The 19620-nt window shown below is 40.6% G+C and overlaps 1 protein-coding gene across 3 annotated transcripts in view; it reads left to right on the forward strand.

Moving 5' to 3' along the window:
- Rnf212b (ring finger protein 212B) overlaps positions 1 to 19620 on the forward strand; it is a 141048-nt gene that overhangs the window by 39739 nt on the left and 81689 nt on the right. Inside the window, exons 1-4 of one of the 3 annotated variants that reach the window (XM_045155609.1) lie at positions 11226 to 11359; positions 14975 to 15075; positions 17040 to 17092; positions 19266 to 19340. In XM_045155609.1, coding sequence (XP_045011544.1) covers positions 14976 to 15075; positions 17040 to 17092; positions 19266 to 19340 — 228 coding nt within the window. In that variant the 5' untranslated portion in view covers positions 11226 to 11359; position 14975. Of the gene's footprint in view, positions 1 to 11225; positions 11360 to 14974; positions 15076 to 17039; positions 17093 to 19265; positions 19341 to 19620 lie in introns of those variants that run through there. The other 2 variants (XM_045155608.1, XM_045155607.1) reach the window with 2 other exon arrangements.

Consider the following 19620-nt stretch of genomic DNA (forward strand, 5'->3'; position numbering starts at 1 on the left):
AATAAAAGAAATTTTGTTATCTATATCTATCTATCTATCTATCTATATTTTTTTTTTTTTGGTAAAAGATAAAATTGTAGTTGGGCATGGTGGCACATGCCTCTAATCCTAGCACTCCAGAGACAGAGATAGGAGGATCACTGTGAGTGAAAGGCTACCCTGAGACTACATAGTGAATTCCAGGTCAGCCTGGGCTAGAGTGAGACACTACCTCAGCTCCCAACCCCTAAGAAAAGATCAAATTATAGAAAACTCATGTTTTCTATTTTCAACTCTAGTGGTAGTGTTGTTTTTTGAGACAGGTGTCTTGTAGCCTAGTCTTGCCTTGAACTTGCTATTGATCATCCTGCCTTCACCTCTCCAGTGTGAGATCATTTGCAGTATGGGTAAGACATGACACCTTGAGTGGAGAACCATTTTTTTTTTTATGAGTGTGTGTGTGTGTGTGTGGTATATGCACAAATCTATATGCACATGTGGAGGCCAGAAGAGAATATAGGTTATCTTTCTCTTAATCCTCTTCCACATATTTTCTTGAGACAGGGTCAGTCTCTCCCTCAACCTGTGGCTGGTGTTTGTCAGTGAAACCCAGTGATTCTCTAGTTTCTGCTCCCCCATTCCCCAACACACTGTGGTTACAGATGTGTGCAACCATGCCCATCTTTTTTTCTTTAATTTTTAAATTTTTATTAACATTTTCCATGATTATAAAAAAAAATCCCATGGTAATTCCCTCCCTCCCCCCTGACACTTTCCCCTTTGAAATTCCATTCTCCATCATATTACCTCCCCATCTCAATCATTGTACTTACGTATATACAATATCAACCTATTAAGAACCCTCCTCCCTTTCTTTCTCTTCCTTTTATGTCTCCTTTTTAACTTACTGGCCTCTGCTACTAAGTATTTTCCTTCTCACGCAGAAGCCCAATCATCTGTACCTAGGATCCACATATGAGAGAGAACATGTGGCGCTTGGCTTTCTGGGCCTGGGTTACCTCACTTAGTATAATCCTTTCCAGGTCCATCCATTTTTCTACAAATTTCATAACTTCATTTTTCTTTACCACTGAGTAGAACTCCATTGTATAAATGTGCCACATCTTCATTATCCACTCATCAGTTGAGGGACATCTAGGCTGGTTCCATTTCCCAGCTATTATAAATTGAGCAGCAATAAACATGGTTGAGCACGTACTTCTAAGGAAATGACATGAGTCCTTTGGATATATGCCTAGGAGTGCTATAGCTGGGTCATATGGTAGATCAATCTCTAGCTGTTTTAGGAACCTCCACACTGTTTTCCACAATGGCTGGACCAGATTGCATTCCCACCAGCAGTGTAGAAGGGTTCCTGTTTTTCCACATCCCCACCAACATTTATGATCATTTGTTTTCATGATGGTGGCCAATCTGACAGGAGTGAGATGGAATCTCAATGTAGTTTTAATCTGCATTTCCCTGATGACTAGTGATGTAGAACATTTTTTTAGATGCTTATATGCCATTCGTATTTCTTCCATTGAGAATGCTCTATTTAGCTCCATAGCCCATTTTTTGATTGGCTTGTTTGATTCCTTATTATTTAACTTTTTGAGTTCTTTGTATATCCTAGATATTAATCCTCTATCAGATATATAGCTGGCGAAGAATTTTTCCCATTCTGTAGGTTGCCTCTTTGCTTTTTTCACTGTGTCCTTTGCAGTGCAAAATCTTTGTAATTTCATGAGGTCCCAGTGATTAATCTGTGGTTTTATTGCTTGAGTATTTGGGGTTGTATTCAGAAAGCCTTTGCCAAGACCAATATGTTGAAGGGTTTCCCCTACTTTTTCCTCTAGCAGTTTCAGAGTTTCAGGTCTGATGTTAAGGTCTTTAATACATTTGGACTTAATTCTTGTGCATGGCGAGAGAGAAGAATCTATTTTCATCCTTCTGCAGATATATATCCAGTTTTCCCAACACCATTTGCTGAAGAGGCTGTCTTCTCTCCAATGAGTATTTTTGGCACTTTTATTGAACATCAGGTGGCTATAGCTACTTGGGCTTACATCTGGGCCCTCTATTCTGTTCCATTGATCTACATGTCTATTTTTGTGCCAATACCACGCTGTTTTTGTTACTATGGCTCTGTAGTATAGGTTAAAATCAGGTATGGTGATACCACCAGCCTTATTTTTGTTGCTCAGTATTATTTTAGATATTCGAGTTTTTTGTGATTCCAAATGAATTTTTGGATTTTTTTTCTATTTCTATGAAGAATGCCTTTGGAATTTTGATAGGGATTGCATTAAGTGTGTAGATTGCTTTTGGTAAGATTCCCATTTTCACAATATTGATTCTTTCAATCCATGAACAAGGGATGTTTCTCCACTTTCTAGTGTCTTCTGCAATTTCTCACTTGAGTGTTTTAAACTTCTCATTGTAGAGATTCTTTACTTCCTTGGTTAGGTTTATTCCAAGGTACTTTATTTATTTATTTTTTTGAAGCAATTGTGAATGGGAGTGATTCTCTGATTTCATCCTCTGTGTGTTTATTGTTAGCATATATGAAGACTACTGATTTCTGTGTATTTATTTTGTATCCTGCTACATGGCTGTAGGTTTGATCAGCTCTAACAGTTTGCTGGTAGAGTCTTTAGGGTCCTTTATTTATAGAATCACGCCATCAGCCAATAATGATAACTTGATATCTTCCTTTCTAATTTGTATCCCTTTTATGTGTGTTTCTTGCCTTATTGCTATGGCTAAGACTTCCAAAACTATGTTAAATAAAAGTGGGGACAGTGGACACCCTTGTCTTGTTCCTGATTTTAGTGGAAAAGCTTCCAGTTTTTCCCCATTTAGTAATATGTTGGCTGTAGGCTTGCCATAAATAGTTTTTATTATATTGAGATATGTTCCTTCTATTCCCAGTCTCTGTAGGACTTTTATCATGAAGGGATGTTGGATTTTGTCAAATGCTTTCTCTGCGTCTAATGAGATGATCATGTGATTTTTGTCCTTCAACCCGTTTATGTAATGTATTACATTTATAGATTTGCGTATGTTGAACCATCCCTGCATCTCTGGGATAAAGCCTACTTGGTTAGGGTGAATGATCTTTCTGATATATTTTTGTATTCTGTTTGCCAATATTTGGTTGAGAATTTTTGCATCTATGTTCATGAGGGAGATTGGTCTATAATTTTCTTTTTTGTTCTATCTTTTTCTGCTTTTGGTATCAGGGTGATGCTGGCTTCACTGAAGGAGTTTGGTAGAATTCCTTCTTTTTCTATTTCCTGGAAAAGCTAAAGAAGCAATGCTGTTGGCTCTTCCTTAAAGGTCTGGTAAAATTCAGCAGTGAATCCATCTGGGCCTGGGCTTTTTTTAGGTGGGAGATTTTTGATAACTGTTCGGATCTCCATGTTTGTTATGGGTCTATTTAAGTGATTAATCTCATTTTGATTTAATTTAGGTAGGTCATATAAATCAAGGAAATCATCCATTTCTTTCAGATTTTCATACTTTGTGGAGTATATACTTTTATAGTATGTGCCTATGATTTTTTTAATTTCTCTGGAATCTATTGTGATGTTACCTTTTTCATCTCTGATTTTATTAATTTCTGTCTCTTCTCTCTTTCTTCTGGTCAGATTTGCTAAGGGTTTATCAATCATGTTTATCCTTTCAAAGAACCAACTCTTTCTTTCAGTAATTCTTTGGAATTTTTTTTTTAAATTTTTTATTTATTTATTTGAGAACGACAGACACAGAGAGAAAGACAGATAGAGGAAGAGAGAGAATGGGCGCGCCAGGGCTTCCAGCCTCTGCAAACGAACTCCAGACACGTGCGCCCCCTTGTGCATCTGGCTAACGTGGGACCTGGGGAACCGAGCCTCGAACCGGAGTCCTTAGGCTTCACAGGCAAGCGCTTAACCGCTAAGCCATCTCTCCAGCCCGGAATTTTTTTTTGTTTGTTTCTATTTCATTAATTTCTGCCCTAATCTTTTTTTTTTAATATTTTTTTTTAATTTTTATTTATTTATTTATTTGAGAGCGACAGACACAGAGAGAAAGATAGATAGAGGGAGAGAGAGAGAATGGGCGCGCCAGGGATTCCAGCCTCTGCAAACGAACTCCAGACGCGTGCGCCCCCTTGTGCATCTGGCTAACGTGGGACCTGGGGAACCGAGCCTCGAACCGGGGTCCTTAGGCTTCACAGGCAAGCGCTTAACCGCTAAGCCATCTCTCCAGCCCTTTTTTTTTAAATTTATTTATTTTTATTTGAGACAGACAGAAAGGGAGAGAATGGGCTTGCCAGGGCCTCTAGCCACTGAAAACGAATTCCAGACACATGTGCCACTTTGTGCATCTGGCTTACATGGGACCTGGAGAACTGAACCTTGGTCCTTAGGCTTCACAGGCATGTGCCTTAACCGTTAAGCCATCTTTCCAGCCCTCTGCCCTAATCTTTATTATTTCTTCCCATCTACTGATTTTTAGTTTGCCTTGTTCTTCTCTTTCCAAGGCTTTAAGGTGAAGCATTAGGTCGTTTACTTGCGACCTTTCTAATTTCTTAATATAGGCACTTAAAGATATTAATTTACCTCTTAGAACTGCCTTCATTGTGTCCCAGAGATTTTGGTATGTTGTGTTCTCATTATCGTTTGACTCTATAAATTTTTTGATTTCCTTCTTGATTTCTTCATTGACCCATTCATTGTTAAGTAGCATATTATTTAGTTTCCATGATTTTGTGTATGCTCTATAGCCTTTCTTGCTACTGATTTGTAGTTTAATTCCATTGTGGTCAGACAGAATGCAAGGAATTATTTCAATTTTCCTGAATTTGTTAAGATTTGCTTTGTGTCCTAATATATGGTCTATTTTAGAGAATGTTCCATGTGCTGCTGAAAAGAATGTATATTCTGCAGCATTTGGATGGAATGTCCTGTATATTATCTGTTAGGTCCATTCCTTCTATGACCTTGTTTAGTCCAGATGCCTCCCTGTTTATTTTTTCCCAGGATGACCTGTCAATTGATGAGAGTGGGGTGTTAAAGTCACCCACCACCACTGTGTTTGGTGTTATCTGTGACCTTAGTTCTAATAGTGTTTGTTTGATGAATTTGGGAGCCCCCATGTTAGGTGCATATATGTTTAGGATTGTAATGTCCTCCTGTTGGAGTGTGCCCTTAATCGATATAAAATGACCTTCCTTATTTTCTTGACCAACTTTGGACTGAAGTCTACCTTGTCAGATATTAAGAAAGCAACTCCTGCTTGTTTTGTAGGCCCATTTGCTTGAAGCACCGTTTTCAAACTGTTCAACCTAAGGTAATGTCTATCCTTTGTAGAAAGGTGAGTTTCTTAGAGACAACAAATTGTAGGATTCTGCTTTTTAACTCAGCCTGCAAACCTATGTCTTTTGGTTGGGGCATTGAGGCCATTGATATTAAGAGATATTATTGAAAGGTGTGTATTTATATTTGCCTTTTTTTTTTTTTTTTTGTGGTTCCGGTTCTACCTGTGCTCTCTTGTGTTAACTAGTATTGGAGTATTGTTTGTTTTTTCCAGGTTTCTTAAATGTGTGCTTTTCCTTTTCTTCAGCATGGAGGATCCTATCAAGTATTTTCTGTAAAGGTGGTTTTGTCTTCAAATACTCCTTTACCCTGCTTTTGTCATGGAATGTCCTTATTTCTCCATCTATTTAAAGGATAGCTTTGCAGGATAAAGTAACCTTGGTTGGCAGTTGTTATCTTTCAGAACTTGGAATATATCACTCCAAGCCCTTCTGGCTTTTAAAGTTTGTGTTGAATAATCTGCTGTAATCCTGATGGGCTTGCCTTTGTCAGTAACTTGATTTTTCTCTCTGACTGCTTTCAATATTTTTTCCTTGGTTTGTGTGTTTGGTAGTTTGATTATAATATGGCGAGGAGAGGTTCTTTCCTGGTTTTGTCTGGCTGGGGTTCTTAAGGCTTCCTGAATCTGCATTGGCACCTCTTTCCCAATTTGGGGGAAGTTTTCTTCAATGATTTTGTTGAAGACGCCTACCATGCCTTTGGAGTGGAATTCTTCTCCTTCTACTATGCCCTGAATTCTTATATTTGATCTTTTCATAGTGTCCCGAATATCTTGAAATTCCCACTCATACTTTTCTATAAGTTTGTCTTTCTCTTTGTTGGACTGTATTAGATCTGCTACCTGGTCTTCTAGCTTAGCTATTCTGTCCTCTCCCTCATCCATCCTACTGGTGAGATTTTCTACGGAGTTTTTTTATTTCATTAACTGTGTTCTTCATTGCTAGTAATTCTGATTGGTTTTTCTTTATTATTTCTATTTCCTTATTTATGCCTTGTATTGCTTTCTTTATTTCATGAAATTGGTGTCCTGCATCTTCTTTGATTCCTTTGATTTCCTCTTTGACTCCCTTGATTTGTTCTCTGACTTCTTTGAACATATTTACAATCATTCTTTTGAAATATGTCTCAGGCATTTCCTCTAACTGGTTCTCACTGCATTTCATTTCTGATGCATTAATATCGTTAGGTGGATTTATATTGTCTTGTTTTTTAGTGTTCCTTGTGTTATAATGTATATATATTTGCATCTTGGATTAAGTTAATGCTTGGATTTTCTAGCTAGCTAGGTATTCTTAGCTGTATCTATTGATTTGATGTAATATATCTTCAGTATAGGAGCTTAAGGTGTTAAGTGTGGCTCTTAAGGCTCTCAGAGTATCTACGAAGGTGTTCCTAGGAGTTGAGTTTCCCTGCTATGGGAGTATTCAAGTAGGCTGAATGGAATAAAATACCGGTAGATTCTAAAATTTAACTAAACACTGTACATATTCAATCAAAAACAGCACCGAATATTTATGCAAGAGTAGTTATTATAACAACCAGATCCTCTATCAACAAAGAGGTTAAGATTTCTGGTCTGTTGAGGGTTCCAAGTCAGCTTGTGGCCAAGTGAGACCCTTCCCTGGTGCAATCAATCCCAGTTACCTTTTTGGATGATTTTGGTCTCAGTCAAGTTGCTGGCTGGGTCATTGGGCTGCTGTTCTGATTTCTGGAGCTGGGAACTGGCTTTTCCTGTGGGGAAAACCAAGCCTGGCAACTGTGGCCCTGCAGAACGGCCTTCCCACTGCTGGAACCGCCACTGCTGCTCCTGAAGCTGTGGCCACTGGATCTGTTGCTGCTGCTGCTAAAGCTGCTGCTGCTGGGTCTGTCGCCTCTGCTGGGTCCACCGCTGCTGCTGCTGCTGCTTTAGCTGCCACTGCTGGATCCTCTGCTGCTGTTGCTGCATCTGTCACTGCTGCCTCTGAAGCTGCTTCTGCTGGATCTGCCGCTGCTGCTGCTACTGGATCTGCCACTGCTGGGGCAGCTGCTGTTGGTGCCAGAGCCACTGATGTTGCTGCGGGACTGTGCTCCTGCTTGGGTCCTGCTGTTCGCTCAAGTTGGCGTGGTTAGGTCCCGGACCACTGCTCTGTTCTCTGGAGCTGGGCACAGGCGGTGGGGGAGGGGAGGGAGCCACAGCTGCTCTGGTTCTCTCGCTGTTCCACGTGTTCTTCTACCTTGTGATCTGCTCCTCTGTTGCTCACTGCCGCTCTCCCTTCACGTTTCTTGAGTTCCGGAGAGCTCCAGTGTGAGTGGAAGCTCCCTGCACCTGGCTCTCCTGTGGCTGGAGCTGAGACTGGTGGCTTTCCGGGGCGCAGCCACCATCGCGGTCGGTGGACCTGCCAGGGTCGCTTTAGCCAGCCTGTGCGGGCTCTGGATGCTCTGGATCTCTTCTACTTTTCCACTGCCATTTCGATTTTGTATACACCTCACTTTTTAGTAAAAGTGTGTATTTTGCTGAGTTTTTGTGGTCTTTTTCCCCCCTAGGCTGCTTTGGTGTGGTACCTACACCGCCATCTTAACTGGAAGTCGGGAGACTTTTGATAACTGCTTGGCTCTCCATACTTGTTATAGATCTATTTAAGTGTTTAATTTCATCTTGATTTAATTTAGGTAGGTCATATAAATCAAGGGAATCATCCATTTATTTCAGATTTTCATACTTAGTGGAGTGTATGTTTTTATAGTATGTCCCTATGTTGTTGTTTTTTTTAATTTCTCTGTTGTGATGTTGCCTTTTTCATCTCTTATTAATTTGTGTCTCTTGTCTCTTTCTTTTGGTCAGATTTGCTAAGGGTTTTTCAATCTTGTTTATGCTTTCAAAGAACCAACTCTTTGTTTCATTGATTCTTTGGGTTATTTTTTTGGTTTCTATTTCATTAATTTCTGTCCTAATCTTTATTATTTCTTCCCCTCTATTGATTTTTGGTTTGCCTTTTCTTCTTTTACCAAGGCTGTAAGGTGAAGCATTAGGTCATTTACTTGAGACCTTTCTAATTTCTTAACATAGGCACTTTAAGCTATAAATTTCACTTTTAGGACTGCCTTCATTGTGTCCCAAAGGGTTTTTGTATGTTGTGTTCTCATTATCATTTGACTCTACGAATTTGTTGATTTCCTTCTTGATTTCTTTATTGACTCATTCATCATTTAGTAGTATATTGTTTAGTTTCCATGATTTTGTGTATGCTTTATAGCTTTTCTTGCTATTGATTTGTGGTTTGATTCCATCAGATAGAATTTAAGAAATAATTTCAATTTTCCTGTATTTGTTAAGATTTGCTTTATGTCCTAAGATATGGGCTATTTTAGAGAATGTTTCATGTGCTTCTGAAAAGAATGTATATTCTGCCGCATTTGGATGGAATGTCCTGTATATACCTGTTTGTCCATTTGTTCTATGACCTCATTTAATCCAGATGCCTCTCCGTTTATTTTTTGCTGGGATGGCCTGTCAAGTGATGAGAGTGGGGTGTTGAAGTCCCCCACTAGTACTGTGTTTGGTGTTATCTGTGACCTTAGTTCTAATAGTGTTTGTTTGATGATTTTGGGAGCCCCCATGTGAGGTGCGTATATGTTTATGATTGTAATGTCCTCCTGTTGGAGTGTGCCTTTAATCAATATAAAGCAGCCTTCTTTATCTTTCCTAACTAATGCTAGACTGCGTCTACCTTTTCAGATATTAGGATAGCAACCCCTGCTTGTTTTCTAGGCCCATTTGCTTGAAACACCCTTTTCCAACCTTTCGCCCTAATATAGTATCCATCCTTTGTAGAAAGGTGAGTTTCATGGAGGCAACAAATTGGAAGATCCTGCTGTTTAACCTAGTCTGCAAACCTATGTCTTTTGGTTGGGGCATTGAGGCCATTGATATTAAGAGTTATTATTGAAAGGTGTGTATTTATTTTTGCCACTTTTCTTGTTTTGTATTTCTGCTGGTTTAACCTTTGCTCTCTTGTATTAACTGGTATTTAAGTATGGTTTGTTTTTTCCAGGATCCTTATATGTGTGCTTTTCTTTCTCTTTAGCATGGTTGTGCCATATTTAATGGGTTTATTGTTTTCAAATGATTAAGTATTTTGAAATTTCTCACTTTTAATTGTTAAGTGTTAGTCAATACCATCTATAAACAAAAGTTATTTGGGGGTTCTTTAACAACTTTTTTTGGGGTGTTTCAAAGTAGTGTCTCACTCTAGCCCAGGCTAACCTGGATCACTGTGTAGTCTCAGGGTGGCCTCAAACTCACTATGATCCTCCTATATCTGCCTTCGGAGTGCTGGGATTAAAGGCATGCTCCCCCTCTACAGCTCTTCAATAACTTTTAAAAAGTAATGGTCTGGGGGCTGGAGAGATGACTCACTGAGTAAAAGCCTGACAGCCTTGGTTCCATTCTCAGTATCCACATAAAGCCAGATGCACTAAGAGGCATCTGGAGTTGATTTGCAGCATCATAAGGTCCTGGTACCCCCATTCTCTCTCTTCTTCTCCCCTTCTTTCTTTCTCAAATGGATAAATATTTTTTAAAAAGTAAAATATTTTTACTTTTACTTGGGGCTGGAGAGATTGCTTAGTGGTTAAGGCACTTGCCTGCAAAGCCAAAGGATTTCAGTTCAATTCCCCAGTACCCACATAAGCCAGATGCACAAGGTGGCACATGCATCTGGAGTTCCTTTGTGGTGGCTGGAAGCCTGGTGTGCCCATTCCTTCTCTCTTTCTCTCCCTCTTACCTTCTCTCAGATAAATAAATAAAAATAATTTTTTTTTTTTTAAAAGTAAAAGTCTGTTAGAACAAAAGCAGAACAAAACCACAAAACTCTACTAAAGTTTTTAGGTCGAGTTTTTTTTTTTTTTTTTTTTTTTGCTTTTGGTAACAAGGTCTTATATAGTCCAGGCTGGTATCACTGTGTTGCTGAGAGTGGCTTTTCTGATCTTCCTGCTTTCTGTTCCTACTGCTGAGATTACTGGTGTGTACCATCATGTTCAGCTCAGTTTTTTTTTTTTTCTTTTTCTTTTTTTAGTTTTTCCAGGTTGGAGTCTCAGGGCGGCCTCAAACTCACTGGGATTAAAGGCAACATCATGCCTAGATTTCTTTCTTTCCTTTTAATTTCTAGTGAAAATTTATTTACTTATTTGGATTTTCAAGGTAGGGGTTCACTGTAGTCCAGGCTGGTGTGGAATTCACTCTGTAGGCTCATGGTGGCCTCCAACTCTGCCTCCCAAGTGCTGGGAGTAAAAGCTACTATGATCAGCTCTGAATTTTTTTTTTTTTTTTTTTTTTTAAGGTAGAGTCTCACTCTAGCCCAGGCTGACCTGGAATTCTCTAGGTAGTCTCAGGGTGGCCTCGAAATTGCAGTGATCCTGCTACCTCTGCCTCCTGAATGGTGAGATTAAAAGTGCACCATCTAGCCGGCTAAAAGTAAACTTTCCCCCGTGGAGATTTGTTAGTTCCCATTTGACAACCAACCTCTATTATTTTTTCGTTTTTCTGTTTCTGATTTTTTGCTGTTCTCTCAAAGCATACGTTACTTTCATTTTAAAATATAATGTTAAAGTTTCTAGTGCTTTGTCATTCCATTTTCTTTATGTTCTGGCCACTTATCGGAATATTTGGTTTATTCTTGTCTTTTAGCTTCCACAGTAACATCCATACAATTACATCAAGATAATGATTTGATCTTACCCCTCACATGAAATGATTTCGCCGACTACTGCAAAATCCTCTCAGGCCACCGTAGGACTCCCCTTCCCAGAGAGCCCGCGGCAGCGTCAGAGTGAGCGTCAGCGTTGCGTGCCTCAGGCTGGCCCCGTCCATACCTCGCGCAAACTGTGGCTGGCCTTGGCCAGCGTCTGTAGCCTCGTGTTCCTGGCCCAGGAGCCATGCTTGCTAATTCATTTCCCGTCACTTCCTGCTCTTCCTGAGGAGAACCGGGTGATTACTTGATCTGAGGCCGAGGATCATCGAGGCCACGCTGGTAGCGAAGGTAGACATAAAAGGACTTTAGGTCCTTAAAGATGGGTGAACCCTTACCCCTACGAGCCAGAGTTTTGCCCTCAGTTCTCTTGCCCTGTGAACTAGCTTTCTTAAGAGGGGTACATCCGGGCAACCGAATTTTGAACTGCTGCTCCCTGTAACAGGCCAGGGCATGTGTGGGGCTTCGAAGTAGTTCTTTAGATGTATGCCTGGCCAGAAGTTGCTGGTCAAGGGAGCAATACATAGAAATCTGAAGGTGGTGGTTCTGTGGGATATCTTTGCCTGTTGCATTAAGTTTTTAAAATTATTTTATGTATGCGAGTAGGTGCGGCAGGGATTCTTGCCACCATAGGAACATCAACCAGCACGTGTACCACTTTTTGTGCCTGGTTTTAGGTGGGTGTTGGGGAATTGAATCTGGTCAGGAAAGCTTTGCAAACAAATACTAAGCCATCTCCCCAACTCCTGTTCATTATGTTCTTATTTTATTTTAAAATCACACCTTTAATCCCAGCATGTGGGAGGCAGAGGTAGGAGGATCGCTGTGAGTTCAAAGCCACCCTGAAACTACATAGTGAATTCCAGGTCAGCTTGGGCTAGAGCGAGATCTTAACCACCCCCCCCCCAAAAAAAAATTAAATCTAAAGTGATAATTTAAAAAAATTTGTTTATTTATTTGAAAAAGAGTATTTGGGAGCAAACATGGATACACTAGGCCTCTTGCTACTGCAAACAAGCTCCAGACACATATGCCATTTGGCTTAAGTGGGTACTAGGGAATTGAACTTGGGCAGGCAGGCAAGCTCATTTAACCACTGAGCTATCTCCTCAATCCAAGTGCGAGAGTTTTTTTGAACTTAAATTTTATTTTATTTTTTTTAGTTTTTGAGAGAGAATGGGCGCACCAGAGCCTTTTAGATGTGTGCACCCCCTTGTGCACATGTGCAGCATTGCATGCTTGCATCACTTGCATCTGGCTGTACATGGGACCTGGAGATTTGAGCAAACGTTCTTAGGCTTCTTAGGCAATTGTCTTAACTGCTAAGCCATTTCTTCAGCCCACTTCTATATTTTTCAAATGCCAGTTTTGTCATTTAATAATCCCACAAGGGGGATTAACGGTTAAGGTGTTTGCCTGCAAAGCCAAAGGACCCAGGTTCGATTCTCCAGGACCCACATTAGCCAGATGTACAAGAAGGTGCATGCATCTGGAGTTTGTTTGCAGTGGCTGGAGGCCCTGGTGCACCCATTCTCTCTCTCTGTCTCTCTCCCCCTCTTTCTGTCAAATAAATTCATTCATTAAATATTTTAACTCCTGGTGGAATTTTTTTTTTTAAATCCCACAAGGGCTGAAGAGATGGGATAGCTATTAAGATGCTTGCCTGTGAAGCCTAGGGACCCAGGTTCAGTTCCCCAGTACCCATGTAAGCCAGATGCATAAGGTAGTGCATACATCTGAAATTCGTCTGCAATGGCTGGAGTCCCTGGCGCACCCATTCTCTCTATCTGTTTCTTTCTCTCTCTCTCTCTCTTAAATAAATAAATATAGGGCTGGAGAGATGTCTTCACAGTTAAAGTGTTTGCCTGTGAAGGCTAAGGAGCCGGGTTTGATTCTCCAGTACCCATGTAAGCCAGATGCACAAGGGGGCGCAAGCATCTGGAGTTTGTTTGCGTGGCTAAAAGCCCTGGCATGCCCATTCTCTCTTTCTCTAACTTCCTTTTCCTCACTCTGTCAAATAAATAAAATATTTAAAAATAAATAAATATCCCACAAAGGGTCTGGAGAGATGGCTTAGCAGTTAAGGCCTTATGCAGAGGTAAGAAGATTGCTGTGAGTTCTATGCTGTGAGGCCTATGAAGCCTAAGGACCCAGGTTCGAGTTCTCAATACCCATGTGAGCCAGATGCACAAGGTGACACATGTATCTGGAGTTCATTTGCAGTGGCTAGAGGCCTGGTGAGCCCATTTTCTCTCTCCCAAATAAATAAATAAAATACATATTTTTAAAATCCCACAGTCGCTTGTTTAGTTATATATTTAACAAATTATATAAAATTGCTTTTGGCAGAAACAACGGAACTGTGATATGGTTACCATGTCTAACACTAAACCTATTGAAGGGCTGGAGAGATAGATGGCTTTGCAGTTAAGGCACTTGCCTTTGAAGCCAAAGGACTCAGGTTCAATTTTCCAAGACCCACATAAGCCAGATGCACAAGCTAGCACATGCATCTGGAGTTGGTTTGCAGTGGCTGGAGGCCCTGGTGTGCCCGTCTCTGTCTCTCAATCTGCCTCTTTCTCAAATAAATACTTTTATTTTTTAATATATTTATTTAACAGAGAGAAAGAGGTAGAGAGACAGTGAGAGAGAGAAAGGGACTGCAAACAAACCAGGCACATGTGCCACCTTGTGCATCTGGCTTATGTGGGTCCTGGGGAATCGAACCAGGGTCCTTTGGCTTTGCAGGCAAGCACCTTAACCGCTCAGCCATCCCTCCAGCCCATTCTTTTCTTTTCTTTTTTGAATACTTTTACTTATTTATTTATTTGACAGAGAGAAAGAGGTAGAGAGAGAAAGGGAATCAAATAAGTAATTTTAAATTTAAAAAACCTACTTAAGTGTAAACAAAAACTTTTCTTTTTCCTGAGGTAGGGTCTCACTGTAGCCCAGGCTGACCTGGAATTCACTATGTAGTCTCAGGGTGGCGCCTGTGGTGGTGCATGCCTTTAATCCCAGCACTTGGGAGGCAGAGGTAGGAGGATTGATCACCATGAGTTCAAGGCCACCCTGAGACTACATAGTGAATTCCAGATCAGCCTGGGCTACAGTGAGACCCTACCTCGAAAAACTTAAAAAAAAAAATTGTATATGAGTTAACCCAGAAAACATGGAAAATAGAAATGTGTATGAGTGATGGAGATGTTGCTCAGCAGATAGAGTACTTTTCTAGCATGCACAAAGCCCTGGGTTCAGTCCTTAGCACCAAATAAACTAGATATCGTATTGCATACCTGTATTCTCAGTACTTGGAAAGTGAAGACAGGAGGATCAAGAGTTCAAGGTCATCCTCCACTACATAGCAGGTTGAGACCAGCCTGTGCTACATGAGATCCTGTCTCAAAAAGCGAGGAGAAAAAGAGAGGGTGGTAGGAGGGGATTATGATAATGTTATATCGTTTATATTTATGGATGTCATCAATAAAGACCTGTAAAGGTAAATATATACCAAGCACACAAGATCTTCTCCCTGTCTTCTTACTACCTATCTTTTTTTCAGTTTTTCGAGGTACAGTCTCCCTCTAGCCCAGGCTGACTTGGTTCTTACACTGTTATCCCACTCTGGCCTCAAACTCATAGCAGTCCTCCTTCCTCTGCCTCCCGAGTGCTAGGTTTAAAGGCGTGTGCCACCATGCCTGGCTTTTACTACCTTTCTTTATAGTATTATATATAAGCTGCTGTTTCCTCACTTTCATTAGAATATATACATCTTTGCAGATTTTGGAATACCCACAAAGATGTGCCTACATCCCAGTAACCTATAACAAACTAAACAGGCAATATTGCATAGATTTTGAAACAGCTATAATTATGCTTCATATTATTCTTTCTCTCTATCTGCTCCAGAATGGACTGGTTCCACTGCAATCAGTGTTTCCGAAAAGATGGGGCCCATTTCTTTGTCACCAGCTGTGGCCATATTTTCTGTAAAAAATGTATGACTCTGGGTGAGTGATTGTTTTCAGAGTTTTAACCTAGATATAAAGATTAGCCATTTCTCTGTGTGACTTTGAATAAAAAATGACTTGGTAAGAGAATGATAGTATGGGTACTATAGGCAGCTGTCCATTTTGGAACTTGAAGGGATCCATTAATAAAAGAGAAGTACTAAATGATTTAGCAAATGCATTACTTGAGCACCACAAGGTACTCTCATGTTTTGAAGTATGTCATGGAAAAACCACAGTGGGTAACAAATGATGATGATGGACCTTGGCTGATGGCTCTGGGTAAAAGTACAATGACCTAAGTTTGGAACACCAGAACACATGTAAAGCCCTTTGCAATAGTGCATGTCTGTACTCCTAGTATAGCTATGGCAAGAAGAGAGGTGGAGGCAGGAGAATTTCCTGGAAGCTCCAGGGCCAGCTAGCCTGGTGAATGAACAGCAAGGTTGGTGGAGGCAAGTACTGACACCCGAGGTTGTCCTCTGACCTCTGTATGTGTGCACTTACACTCATACATATGAACACCTATACAGATAATAAAAATAAAGTAATAATGATGCTACCTTGCAGTTTCAAAAAGCATTTTCACCTATACTAATTTACTTATTTATGTATTTATTTTGTAGTGCTAGGCTTTGTACATGCAAAATATACAAAGCAAATGTTTTACAAACAAATGTTATATCTTTGTGAGCCAGCCCCATACCAATTTTTAAAATGGTTGTTACATTATTTACAACAAACAGAATTTTCAATGTTTTTTCAGGGTAGGGTCTTTCTGTAGTCCAGGCTGACCTGGAATTTACTATGTACTCTCAGGGTGACCTTGAACTCACAGTGATCCTCCTACCTCTGCCTCCTGAGTGCTGGTATTAAAGGTGTGCGCCACCATGGCCTGTTTTGTTTTTTCTTAAACAGAATGATTTTCTTTTTTGCTAGGTCATACTAGGAACAATTTGGAGGGCAGGCTGGGGAAAAATATGTATTCCTCAAGGAAAGAGCAGTCAAGTTAAGTAGTCTCTAGAGAAGCTTTTTTTTTTTTTTTTCCCCTGTGTGAGTCTCATGATCCTTTTAAGTTATCTGCTATAATGTTCACTGTGGTAATAGCAGCTCAGTAGTGGTTGTCTTTCTGAAGCATAAAGCCATGTGATGTTTTCTCTGACATGGCATTTATCTTTTTTTTTTTTTTTTTTGAGGTGTTGAGGACTAAACCCAAGTTCTTCCACATTTCAGGCAAGTACTCTATGGTGCTTCATGCCCTGTGGAATGTTTTTCAATCACTAGCACCACTACTAAAATTGCACTGTGAAAGGAAAGATGGGGAATTTTGATTTTGCTTCTTTCAGATTGCATTATTGGAGAATAGAAGCTAGAGATCTTCACAGCAAGATGTAGGAATGCCAGCAGAAAGTGGTAGCAGAGCAGGAGTCATAAAGTAGCCTCATCTAGTACCCAGTGTGTGTCCGCTGTCAGGTAGCAAGGAAGCGGATAGAAAAGAGAAAGCTAAAGCTTAAATCCATGCTACGGTAGTATTCTTTCTTTCCATTGTGCTTATAAGTGTATTCCAGTACTGTTGGGTGTTTAGAATTTTCCCTAAAGTCTCACCAAGGAAAATTGAGAATTTTTTTAAGCACCTGTAATCCCAGTATTCAGGGTTCCTGACTGAGGCAGTATTGCCACAAGTTCCAAGCCAGCCTGGGCTACAGCATGAGAAAAGAAACCGGGAGAGAAAAGACAAGGAGTTGAGCATAGTATGAAAGCCCTATACTTCAGAATATTTGTTTGAAAATACTAATTTAGAAGGAACAGTGATTAGGTTAATGTCCTTTTATGGCACAATGATGTTCTAAATTCATTAAGAATCTTTTTCTTCTTATCTGCTGCTCTACCTGATAGTTAACATATACTTTAGGAAAATCTTACCTGATATCCATGAAAACAGTTTTTCATCCTTTTTCTCTTAGAAAAATGTGCTGTTTGTGGAATTCCTTGCAAACATCTGGCTCTTTCTGATAATGTAAGTTTTTTCCCTGTCACAAACCATCTTTTCCTATTCCTGCCATGTGTAGAAAGTATACACAAAGTGCACATTATGAGTTTTTTCTTATATGTGCATGTGCATATGTGTGTGTTCATGTGTGTGTGTGGATATGGATGCACATGTGTGCAGAGGCCAGAGGACACTTGGTGTCAATCTTGGGAATGTTGTTGTTCTCCTTTGAGAAAGGGACTCACTGGCCAGCTGCTTTCACCTTCCCAATACTGAGATTGCAGGTATGTGTCATCACATCCTGCATTCTTATTTGAGCACTAAGGATGGAACTTAGGTCCTCAAGTTTGTAAGGCAAGCACTTTACCATCTGAGTTATCTCTTAACCCCAGATGATGCGAATTTTTGTTTGATTTTTAGAGGCAGCATCTCACTGTAGTCCATACTGACCTGGAACTTTGTAGCCCAGGTTGGTCTCAAATTCATGGCCATTCTCTACGTCAGCCTCCCAAGTGTTGGAATTAAAGACATAAGCCACCACACCTGGCTTTTTTATTTTATTTTATTTTATTTTTTTGTTTTTCAAGTAGTGTCTTGCTGTAGCCCAGGCAGACTTGGATTTCACTGTATAGCCTTGAACTCACAGTGATCCTCTTACCTCTGTCTCCTTTTTCCTCTTTTTTCTTTGCTTTGGATGCTGGCTGAAATTCTAAGCATGTTTGCTCTGACACTTTGGGTTTTCTCACTGTTTCTCTGAAGCCCCCCAACTCCCATGCATCTGCTTGCCATCTTCCATTGCCAAACCTGTGTGATTTCTATACCCTAACTCAGTATCCATCTCCTCCCTCATAGCTGCTGTGGAGTTTTATAGCTTGCCTTCCTTATATTTTAATAAAATTGTCCTTGAGCTTCTTTCTGGGTCCATTTCTAAATTCTTTCATTAATGAGAATAAGGACCCAAATCACTGAAGGTGGGGTGTGGGGTTCTTGGTCTCAGGGGTACCCTTCCTGGTATGGTAGTCTTTTTTTTGTAAGGGAAGGTCCTAGGGGGTACATGTTGGAGAGATTGATACTCTGCAATTCTCTGGCTCTGAGGTTGCGATCCCAGCCTAAGACCTAAATAACAGCCTCTCACGGTGAGCCAGGCCCTGACTGTGCTACAACCTGCCCAGGTAAAAGCCCAACTCCAGGAACAGACCATCCTGTAGGGCTAGGACAGGAGGGGAAGACAGGTTTCCTACAGAACTATAAGGCTGGAGACCTACCTAGGCCCAGAGACCCCCACCCAAGATCAGATACCTTCACATGTTCCCAAGCCCCATCAGGTGATCCCTACTCTAGGTCAGACCCCACACTCCAGGTCTGGAGACCTTCCCCCACCACACACCCAAGGTTTACCTTGCCCTAATTTCCAAGGTGCAAGATCCAACCTGAACTTCGTGTTCTGAGACCACCTCACAGTAGATCCTATTTCTGTGGGGTCTGAAGTCCCCTGATTCACATGGCCCATGTTCTACCCAATGCACTCGCTCTTTTTGTTGTTGTTTTCCCTGGAGATATGGTTTCACTCTAGCCCAGGCCAACCTGAAATTCACTATGTAGTCTCAGGGTGGCCTTGAACTCATAGTGATCTTCCTACCTCTGCCTCCAAGTGCTGGAATTAAAGGTGTACACACCACTCCAGGTCCTCACCTTTTTTTTTTTTTTTTTTTTTTTTTTGCTTTTCAAGGTAGGGTCTCACTCTAGCCCAGGCTGACCTGGAATTTACTATGTAGTCTCAGGGGATCCTCCTACCCATACCTTCCGAGTGCTAGGATTAAAGGTGTGCGCCACCATGCCTGGCTCACCCTATTTTTTTAAGGATAAAAATAAAAAACTTGCAGATAACAATTGTGAAAAAGATAGAATTTTTAAAATATTTTACTTATAATCAGAGAGAGAGAGAGAAGAGAAACAGAGAATGGGCACTCCAGGGCCTCCAACCACTACTAAGGAACTCCAGCTGTATGCACCACTTTGCATATCTGGCTTTAAGTGGGAACTGGGGAATTTAGCTGGGGTTGTTAGGCTTTGCAGGCAAGTGCTTTAACCATAAGCAATCTCTCCAGCCCAGATAGAATTATTTTATTTCATTCTAGTAACAGTATTTCATTTCATTTCATTGGAGATAGTCTCACTGTGTATCTTATTCTCTTCATAGCTGAAACCTCAGGAGAAGAAGTTCTTCAAAAGTCCTGTAGAGACAGCTTTGCAGTATTTTAGTCACATCTCTCAGGTATGAAAAACAAAAATGAAATTGTTTTCTAGGAAAATTCTAGCTTTATCTCATTCCTTTACCAAAAGTTCACTTCGGGGCTGGAGGGATGGCTCGGTGGTTAAGGCATTTGCCTGCAAAGCCAAAGGACCCAGGTTCTATTCCCCAGGACCCATGTTAGCCAGATACACAAGGGGGCATTTGCAGTGGCTGGAGGCCCTGGAACACCCATTCTTTCTTTTTCTCTCCCTCTCCCTCCTTCCCTCTTTCTCTGTCAAATAAATAAATTTTAAAAAATAGG

This window comes from Jaculus jaculus, chromosome 7, assembly GCF_020740685.1.
Source record: "Jaculus jaculus isolate mJacJac1 chromosome 7, mJacJac1.mat.Y.cur, whole genome shotgun sequence".
Classification (NCBI taxonomy): Eukaryota; Metazoa; Chordata; class Mammalia; order Rodentia; family Dipodidae; genus Jaculus; species Jaculus jaculus.